This window comes from Passer domesticus, chromosome 18, assembly GCF_036417665.1.
Source record: "Passer domesticus isolate bPasDom1 chromosome 18, bPasDom1.hap1, whole genome shotgun sequence".
In the NCBI taxonomy this organism is placed as follows: Eukaryota; Metazoa; Chordata; class Aves; order Passeriformes; family Passeridae; genus Passer; species Passer domesticus.
The window spans coordinates 12,975,075-12,985,465 of NC_087491.1; the positions used below are offsets into that span (position 1 = coordinate 12,975,075).

At 45.6% G+C, this 10,391-nt stretch overlaps 1 protein-coding gene across 1 annotated transcript in view; it reads left to right on the forward strand.

Moving 5' to 3' along the window:
* LMX1B (LIM homeobox transcription factor 1 beta) overlaps positions 1 to 10,170 on the forward strand; it is an 84,540-nt gene extending 74,370 nt beyond the window's left edge. The window contains exons 3-8 of the mRNA XM_064393818.1: positions 1,437 to 1,669; positions 4,294 to 4,472; positions 4,848 to 4,925; positions 5,318 to 5,384; positions 6,192 to 6,353; positions 8,022 to 10,170. Of these exons, the coding sequence (XP_064249888.1) occupies positions 1,437 to 1,669; positions 4,294 to 4,472; positions 4,848 to 4,925; positions 5,318 to 5,384; positions 6,192 to 6,353; positions 8,022 to 8,179 (877 nt within the window). The 3' untranslated portion in view covers positions 8,180 to 10,170. The remainder of the gene's footprint in view (positions 1 to 1,436; positions 1,670 to 4,293; positions 4,473 to 4,847; positions 4,926 to 5,317; positions 5,385 to 6,191; positions 6,354 to 8,021) is intronic.
* Positions 10,171 to 10,391: the final 221 nt, after the last annotated feature.

Sequence of the window (10,391 nt, forward strand, 5' to 3'; positions counted from 1 at the left end):
TTTAATTCATTACCTACCTGAAAAAGAGCCACTCAGTCCACCTTGCCCTGCTGTTACCTGGAGGTTGTGGTTGTGCAGGGGTGTGCACTGAGCCGGCCCGTCACTCCTGGGTGCAGCTGGGGAACACCCCAGTTCCCATCTCTCAGCCTTTTTCTGGGTGTGCAGCCATATTGACATTTGCTTTTCCCCCCTGCCACTCTGACTCCAGCCCTTTGCCGAGGGCTCCTACTGCCATTTTCCTGCGCTTCTCAGCTCAGACAAAATGGAGGCTCTGGAGGAATGAATAACTACCACAGCCTTAGCCTTCTAAAATCAGAAAGAATTTCCTTTTTTTTTTTTGTGAAAAATTATAATTTTGATGACAGAAAAAAGTCAGCATACCCCATGCTAAAAGATAGAATCTAATTTTTTTTTTCTTCTGTGAGCACACTGGTGCAGTGGTGTTCATTTCCTTGCTGAAATGTAAATGTTCATGCACCTTGCACTGTGATGTATTGCCATAAAAGACACTGAATTTCAAATCACCAGCACACCATGTGACACAGGGATGCAACAGCAATCCGTCTTTATTTGAGGCAGCCCTTTTCTGAAATCTCACTTAGGGAGATTCCCAGTTGCCATTAGGAAAGCAAAATAAAATTAATCTAAATAATTCTAACTTAAACCTAGAAAATTAATGATGGATGAAAGACAGGGTTTACAGAGCATTAATAAGAACTAGTCTGGATGCAGTGTGTGTTCTAGGGTCTGTGATTATACTGGTAATTTGACAGATTGTATCACTGCCTATCTCTGCCAAAGGATGTTTCACACCATTTAAAATGCACAGTACTTCCTTCAGAGACAGGTTGTTCTGGAATAACTCAACATCCAAAGCAAAGCTGTGTTATTTCACTCCTCTCTTTATTGATTGCATGTGTACAATCATGTGTGTATGCACACGTGCTGACTTTGCCTCAGCAAAAGCACAACGTTTTCGTGCTCATTTCTGTGTTTATCAGCCTCCTCAGAGACAGACAATACCAAAAATGGAAAGTCTGTTCCAAATAGGGCTTAAGTGCTGAAACCAGAGACCCTGCATTAAACAAAGCATGAGCTGGTCCTTCCTCTAAAAGGAGAATTGAAATACATTTGTGTTTAAGCAATTTTCCAACTTCAGGATCTCCCTTTTGTTTCTCATTTGAAAAGGAAAAAAACACTGAGATAAGGACAGGTCTTAGTGAGCTTTGTCCAGGAAAGGTGATTTAGGGAATCTCGAGACCAAAGGAATTGAGATTTGAAAAAATTGCATGCCTATGCTATTTCCAGGCCTAGAGATGCAAGTCTGGCCGTGTGCAGAAGCATGAGCCGGGCTGACCTGTGCAGATCAGCTGGGTTTAGACCCAGGCAGGGCATGACCTGGTGCTCCCCTTGACCGTGCTGCCTCTTCCTCGCAGGCTGTTCGCTGCCAAGTGCAGCGGCTGCATGGAGAAGATCGCGCCCACGGAGTTCGTGATGCGCGCGCTGGAGTGCGTGTACCACCTGAGCTGCTTCTGCTGCTGCGTCTGCGAGCGCCAGCTCAGGAAAGGCGACGAGTTTGTCCTCAAGGAAGGGCAGCTGCTCTGCAAAAGCGACTATGAGAAAGAGAAGGACTTGTTGAGCTCGGTCAGCCCAGACGACTCAGACTCAGGTGAGCTTTTCCCACACCTGCTCTGACTGGAAAAGCTGCATGGGTCTGTAGAGCTTTTGTGTAGAAAAGTGCATCCATTTTCACATCCTCTTCATCTGTATGCATGTGCCACCTATGCAAATTTGCAGGCACAGCTGAAAACGTTCCTACTGGCAGACTGCTTTCCCTAACCTGACTCCCTTCCTTAACCTCCTGCTTAGTAAAAGACAGAATCTTTTTGCTTTCATCGATGTGTTTTTCTGTAAGATCACAAAGCATGAATCAGACTGACTTTAGCTACCCAAGGTCTCACTCAAGTGAGGCATCAGTATGCTGTTCTCCATAGGCATTCTTCCATCCACTTAACATATTTTTCAGGGGATCTTCTTCACATACAATTTCAGCACTAAACTAGAGAAATAGGCAGAACAGTAATATGATTTTCAAGAGGAATCTCTCTGTCAATTACCTCTGCCAATTACCAAATAGTAGCTTTAAAAAAGACTGCAAGTGCAGCACAGAAATACTGAAGAGAATTTGAAAGTAACTGAGATGTGGGTTTGTGCTATCATAATCACACACTTGTTTCCCAAGAAAATATATAAGAAAATCAACAGTTACCATTCCATTACATGTACAAATGATATATTTGCCGCTGGTTTGTGGGAAAATGTGTTACTCTGTTTTAACGGGTAGCAGAAATTATCCTTGATCTCTAATCAGAGAGTCATATTCTCCACATTGCTAAAATTTGTATTTCCACACCAGGAATGCCTCAAGACAAAGGTCTCTGCAGACTTGGCAATGCATGGGACCGGGGCCACTCTGGGAGCAGTGTTTTAGTTATTGTCATGTATTGTCATGCTGCGTTTGCAGGGCCTTGAGTGCTCTGCTCAGTAAATCTCAAGTCAGAGGTTCTGGGCTTTGGTGAACATGCCTGAGGCACGTGAGTTTCCTCCCTGACCATCAGCATACCTTGCCCCCACCAGCCCAGGTGAGCCCCTGTGCACCTGCCTCGTGTCCACCAAACCCCTGTGACCAGCTGGTGTGGGTCTGTCCCCGCTCTGGGGCTGGTCACAGGCACTTTCCCCTCTGCCTCTCGCTCACAGAGCCGCTGCTGGCAGCTGCCCTGGCATCAGCTTTGGGCAGGGGTGGGCTCCTCTGCGGGGCCAGACCGACTTGTGATCTGCAGTCAGAGCTACCACGGTAGCACAAACCAATCTTGGTTTCAATTTCATTTCCCTTTGGCACAAAGGGGAGTTTCTTAGTCCTGGAGATGCTTTTTTTTTCCTCATTATTCTCTGTTAGTCAAACCCAAACCTGAAAAACAAGCTGACAAATTAAACAAGTTGTTTGTCTCCCATTGTCTAACACAGTGAAAACACTGATCTCCCAGGGGTCTGTGTGAGAGCACACAATCTGCAAAGCCCTGGCTGAGAATGTGTCCTGCTTCAATCAAATATTTATCCACTGGACACAAAAGTAACTCTCCAATGAGCAGTATTAATCCTCACAAACCTTTCCTTAGAAATGGCATGCTGGAAAGTTAATAATGTCATGGTTATTAAAATGACTGAGCTTCTCTTTAATCATTAGGCCAAAGATGCTTATTAAAGTAAAAGGTAATTAGATTGCTAGGTGCATAATAATCAGACCCTAAAATGAATTAAAGTCTAATTTGTTGATTCCCCAAAAGTAGTCTTTCAGTATATAAAAAATTCTGTGTGTTTCTTCATGTCAAAGTCCCTGTAATAATGTGATAGTGTTTTCTGGAAGAAAAATCAGTAATCTGGTCAAATAAAATATGCTGAGTTGAAAAGTTGATTTTCTCAACAAAATGTGTATTTACCCATCAACTTTTGCCACTGTGCTTGAGATTTCCCAGGACAATATACTAACACATGTAATATCACCAGATTATATGAGTATTCAGAATTTAATTATAGAAAATACAAAGAATCTGTTTGGTCTACACAAGCACATAGATACTTGTATGCATTTACTGAAAAAGAGAAGTATGTGCTTGTACATACAGACACATTTTAATGCACAGAGGAAGATTACTGATGTTTTCTGTGGGAAGTAGAAATGAGATGACAAAGATTATATTTAATATTATCGCAGGAGCTTCAAGACATTCAAAACAGTATTCAATAACTGGAATCTGCACTGTATTTAGTTAGATGAGCCTTGAGATACTTGTGTGATACTTGCTTTGTGCTGTTTTGCTGCCGTTCAGTGCAGGCAGTGGTACCTGCCTGCAGACAATGCTTCAGGAGAAGCTGTGCAGGTAAAGGTGTTTGTCTGCTGCTGAGATCAGGGCAGCTGAGCACAGGGGACCAAGAAGTGCTGGAAAGGCACCAAATGTCTCTGTGCCCAATTCCTGGAAATACTGAAGCATTTTCTGAGTTTCCATCCCTGATCAGTCCCATGTCCCCAGTTAAAAATTGGAAATATTTTTATGCTTTTGTGGCATTTGATTTAGGCAGAGCACACAGATCTAAGATAGTCTCTTCCTGCCCACAGCTGCTGTAGGTATTCAAATAACCATGGGACAATAGTTGAACCTGTTGACTGAAGAGCAGTTCTCAAACATCCTGTTTTCTTGGTGGAACCAGTGCAATCATATATCCTTTTTTCACCAGTCAAAAGTGATGATGAAGATGGAGATGTTAAGCCCACCAAAGGCCAAGTAACCCAAGGGAAGGGAAGTGATGATGGGAAGGACCCCAGAAGACCCAAACGACCAAGGACAATACTTACTACACAGCAGAGACGAGCATTCAAAGCATCCTTTGAAGTGTCTTCTAAGCCCTGCAGAAAGGTAGGTGCTTCAGCAGGGACCAAGGCAGCCCTGACACCAGGCCACAGCCGCAGACAGAGACAGCCCTGCCCCGTCCTGGGGCAATAGCAGTTCTCCTGGGGTGAAAGCAGAGCACTCTTTTTGCACAGAAGTCTTTTATGGGTAACATTTAGTGTCATTTTCTTCAGTCTCTTTGTTCAGTAGTTACAGAACTGGTAGCACCATCATGGGCAGAACTTGACAACACTATGCAAAAATATGACAAACTTTTAAAAGTAATTCCATACATGAAGTTTTAAGTACAAACACTCCTCCTAACATATCTGGTTAGTGTTTTTTTGGTTTTTATTTTTTTAACTTATGAAAAATTGCATCATTAAGCATTTCCTCCTGCAGGTCAGAGAAACATTGGCAGCTGAAACAGGGCTCAGCGTGCGAGTCGTCCAAGTCTGGTTTCAAAACCAAAGAGCAAAGGTAGGCTGTTTGTCACATTTCAAGAGTCAAATGCAGGCTGTGCCTCAACATGGGCTCTTGCCTGGGTGCAGCTCACTCTGCAGAAGTCCCACAGCTGAGCTCTGCATGTTCTGCCTGCTCTGCTCTCTACATCCACACTAGAAGGGCGACTTCCAAACACAGACATTAAATTCATATGCTCAAAGCAACTCAGGGTTGGGAGTAAATTTTGCATGCAAATCTGAACTGGAAACTGAAATGTTTAAGCTTAGAATTGAAACGGAACCCACAACAGTCTGTGCATAATTATAAATGATTTGTGTTAACTGATAAGATGTTTGCACAGAGTTTTGTAAGGAAACAAAATTGTTGCATTTGGAACTATGAGATTGTTCTGTTCTGCTTTTTTTCAGATGAAAAAGCTGGCACGAAGGCACCAACAGCAGCAGGAGCAGCAGAACTCGCAGCGACTAGGACAAGGTATGGGATTTGTGCAAGAGCAAAGCGAGAGAGAAAGAATCTGCAGTTGTCTGGAGGTGCCATTCCCACATTAGCACAGCGATCCAGGGCACTTGCAGGTCTGTGGGTGACCTGTGCCATCAGCACTGGAAGGACACAAGGGTGTGCTGAGTGCCCACGCCAGGTTACCCCCAGTTCTCCTGCTGGGAGCAGACCCAGAGGTGCTCATGCAGAGGCTGTCACCTTGTTTCTGGTAGAAATGTGCCACGTGGAGGTGTCTGCACAGGGGGAAATCTCCAGGAGGCTTGCTCCAGACCGATCCTTTGTTTGTTTTCTTCTGCAGTAATGGACACAGTGCTCAGCTGGGAATCTGCACAGGCATCAGCGTTACTGCCCAGCCAAGGCAAGGAGAGCCCCTCCTGTGCCCCCACAAGGGTCTGGACCCTGGGGCAGGCACTGCACACAGGCACTGGGACTTGCTCTGCTGCTCTCTGGGTACTCTTGAGTACCTCCAGCTCCCAAGACCTTGCAGCCTCAAACCTCAGCTTTACCCAGAACAGAAAAACTGGGACCAGCAGAAGTTAGAGAATAACTGGGCTCTGTCAGACAGAGTTTACAGACTTTTGGAGGATAAGGTCCAGGACCTAGGAGCACCAGAAATTATGTAGAAATTACAAGTCTTTCAGCTTATTGCTCAGGGCTCTAGGCTCAGACAAAATTTGGAAAGTTTCTCTGGCTGACAGGATCCCCCTGACTGCATTTGCTAGGGTTCATTGTTGATTCTGCCCTGTTCCCCAGCAGTAACTGTTCCTCCTCTTTGCTTTGCAGAAGTGATGTCCAACCGAATGGAAGGGATGATGACATCTTACACACCACTTGCACCACCACAGCAGCAGATTGTAGCAATGGAGCAAAGCAGTTATGGCACAGACCCATTTCAGCAGGGTCTTACCCCTCCACAAATGCCAGGCGACCACATGAACCCCTATGGTAAGGCATGCCTCATTCTGCCACATCCCAAGTAGCTGGGTCTGTGTGCTGGATCACACACCACAGGGGCAGCAGCTTTACTAGCTTTTAGAATATTTTTTTGGGGGATTTGTACCAGGGAATTTGTACCAGTCAGTTTTACGTGTGTATTTTCTTGTACACTTAAGGGGTAGAACAGAGCTCATCTCAAGCTCTGTACACCTTTCAGAACTATTTCACAGTATAATTCTGATAAACGATAAGCAAACAACATCACCTCTCCAAGCTCCACTTTTTTAAACCACTGTCCAAGACACTGAAAAATAAACAGTACCAAATTCTAGCTCCCTCACAAATTTTTCCTTTTTTCTTAGAAGCTTTGAGGAAAAAGTGCCTTCAATAAAGAGAAGTAATCTATTCAGTACAAAATGAATAAGCAGCCCTGTAAGACCACTCAGATTGGATGCGTGGATTTGTTAAAGAACAGTTCTTGAGCTACTAAGAGATGGGTTACCACAGGACATTTCTCCTGCATGGTTTTATTCTCTGTCCCAAATCAAGATGACGGTTTGCTTTCACGATTGCTTGACCCCACATCAAACGCAGTGCAAGCACTAAATGTTCAATTATTGGTTCTGGACAATTGCAGTGTGGCATTTAAAAAGAATGTCAGAGGATTTTTCAGACTGTGATTCTCGGCCTTGCGGTAGCCCACAAGGGCCTGTCTCAGACTCTTTCTGCTGACCAGGAGCACTTCACTGTAGAGGCTCACAGGCGCATCACTGTCCCGAGCACAGGCCAACAGGAAATCTGCCTTGGGTCTGTGTCGCTGCTTTTGCCACTGAGACAAGTCCATGGTGCACACCAGGAAGTTTGGGAGGTCCTGTAAGGAGCTGAGGACATATGAAGTGCCCTCGAGCATTAGGTGGCTTGTGATTTTGTTGGTTTGCTTGGCTTTCTGAGTGAAACTCCTTGGGAAGTAGGTTCTGTGCTCCAAAAGGGGTGCAGGGGATGGCACAAAGCCCTTTTGAATGAGTGTGTGAGGGAAAAGAACCAGACTAACGCTTTCTCAGAGCCCCCAGGACTTGGGCTGGAGCTTTTTCTGGTACCTTCAGTGTTGAAGTTAGCTGAAATCATAGTTGCTAAAGAAAATAAAAGGTGCTGTTCCAGACCAGCCCTAAAAGAGTGGAATTTTCTGAAAGGAGAGCATGTTTACAACTGTAGCTCACTTGAGGCCAGGGAAACTAGGTCTCTTCCTGGGTCCTGTCACTGGTAGAACTTTTGCCTTGTGTGTCTGTGAAGACCAGTATGATTATGGCTCTTAGACCATGCTTCCCTGTCATGGGCACTCTGATTCCACCTTTCTTGGCAGTCCTGGTGCTCCCACGAGTGCTGGAGCCCATGGAGAAGCTGGGGACCTGCTCCTCCCCAGCACCGTTTGCTGCTGTTGTCAGCCGAGACTGTTTTGTGCTGCTGACTGAAATAGAAATTAAATCCTGGCAGGTTTGGGCGCATTGCTGCCGGCTGAGCCCTGCGGGTTGATTGCGAGCCCTCCTCCCTGTAGGTCAGACCCCGTGGCCACAGGGCATTAGCGTGAGCACAGGAGCAGCAGCACTCCCGTTCACCCGTGTGTTCTGTGTCCTCCCTGGCTGCGCAGCACCCAGCCTAACGTGTGCGTTTCATTTGCAGGAAACGACTCCATTTTTCATGATATCGACAGTGATACCTCTTTAACTAGCTTGAGCGACTGTTTTCTTGCCTCTTCCGAAGTTAACTCCATGCAGGCTAGAGTAGGAAACCCCATTGACAGGCTGTACTCTATGCAGAGCTCCTATTTCGCCTCATGAAAATAAAGAAAACTAACAGCCGGCGTGTGTTTAGCCAGTGACTTTTCCAGTGCAGACTCTACAGCCATATGTTGCCCAGCTCTTCCTTCACAGTGACTCTGCTGCCTCTGGACTGCAAAGAGCATTTTTTTAGGAAGACTGTCTCTGTTTGCATATATGTGTATGTATGTATATATATTTTAATACCTACATACCTACATATATAGAGAGACAAAACACATCCACCCGTCCCATACCCTTGATTCCCAGCTGGCGCCAGACCACGAGACAAGCACGGAAGGAACAGAAGAACCTGCTCGTCCTCAGCCTTTGATCTGGTTTGGTTTGAGCTCATCATCTTAAAAGAAATGGATTTTGTGGAAAGCTAGACCTTTTCCTCCTCTCTCTTCTCCTTTCTTTTGGATGTCTAAACTTTTTTTTTTAGCCACTGATACTGACATCAGTCAACCATATGACAAATAAATCAAAGAAACTGGAGATTCCTCCTTTTCTTACTGCATGACTCATACTATGTTGTGGATAAATTGCCATTTGAACTGTGAGAAGTTAATGTAAATGTGACGTTCAACATTTGTTTCCTTTCTACACTTTTTCTACATAACCTAGATCTGCTCATTAGTTTATAGCCCTTATGCGTATGGTACTGAGGAAACTGGTTACCAGTATTTGTGGAGAAAGCCAGTGATTTCAGAGTAAGAAAGGTCTATGACCCTGGAGAGGAGATGCATGTCAGGGGCAGAGGCATTTAGGTTAGTATTGATCTTAAATAATTAAAACTAAAGGTGCTTACAAGACAGATCTATTTAATTTTTTCTGAAGTGTGAGATGAAAATATTTACATTTGTTTGTAAGTATTGCAGTGCCAAATTTCAAGTCTAGACCATGATTGGCAAAGAAGTGTTTTTTGTTCTGTTCTGTTTATTTGTTTTGCATGAGGCATAAATGTGCTGTTCTCTATTGTCCATCTGGAATAATTAAGCACTCCTTTAGTTACCTTGCCTCAGCAAGAATCAAGGATACACAGTTCTAGTCTGAAACACCAGAAGTCCTGAAATGTGCACCAGCCAGGAACAGGAAACTATGACAGAAATTACGATGGGAAGTTCAGGTATGTTGAGCTGAAATTTCACCAGGGCCTGCAGATGCCCCCTGGCAGGACTCGAGGCTGTGGTGCCAGCTGAGTGACCAGAGCTGCAAGGACAGCTGCACCGAGGGAAGGGGGCCCAGCTGACCTCTGGCTCTGAGGCTGAAGTGTGAGCACATGTCATATAGATTTTTGTAGGGCATAAAATAACATAAATAATAATAGTATAGCTATAAATATTGCCTGGTGATAATTATAATGTGGAGAAGCAGGCAAGTACAGTCATGGCTCTCAGTAGAGAAAACTTCTTGGGGAATATTTGCCAGGGTAATATCAGTAATTATAGGGTGTGTTCAAAATAGAGCTCATGGGGAAAGATTGGCAGGATAGGCACTTTCTTAAATAAATACCTTTAATATATTGACCATAATAGCTGAAAAACAAGTCCAAAGCTTTCGTTAATCTAACTCCTCCAGGCTGAGGACTGGTACCAGGCCAGCATTGCAGTGTCCCCGTGGGGCTTGGCATCTTCTGTGGGAGCGTGGGGCTCCCATGGAGGGGGGGCCAGAGCAGCACCCCTGCAGCCTCAGCACCTGGGGAGGGAGCAGCCCCACTGGGGGACCACGGCCTCAGCCTGGGGAGTCCTGCTGGGAGCCTCATCAGCTGATGGAGACAGGCCCTGGTGGTCCGGAGGCACGGGTGGGAAGGGCAGGATGATGGGTCCAAGGCAGAAATTACCATTTTCCCCCAGCATGGAGGTGTGGACTGAGCGTGTTGGAGGTTTCTTGAGAAAGCCAAGTTTTATCTGCAGTGTAGGTGTGTAAGGTTCCCACTCTGGAGAGGACGAGAGCACGTGGATGAGGCTGTGTGTGTCTGTGTGTCCGTGTGTGTGTCCATGTGTTTGTGCGTGTGTGTGCCTGTGTGTCCGTGTGTGTGTCTGTGTCCGTGTGTCTCTGTGTCTGTGTGTCTGTGTCCGTGTGTGTGTCTATGTCCATGTGTCCATGTGTCCATGTGTGTGTCCCTGAGTGCGTGCACGTCATGCAGGGGGCAGAGCTCAGTCCAAGCACACCCTCCCACTGCCTGAGGTGCCGAGCCCCGTGTCCCACACACAGCCTCGGTCAGGGAAGG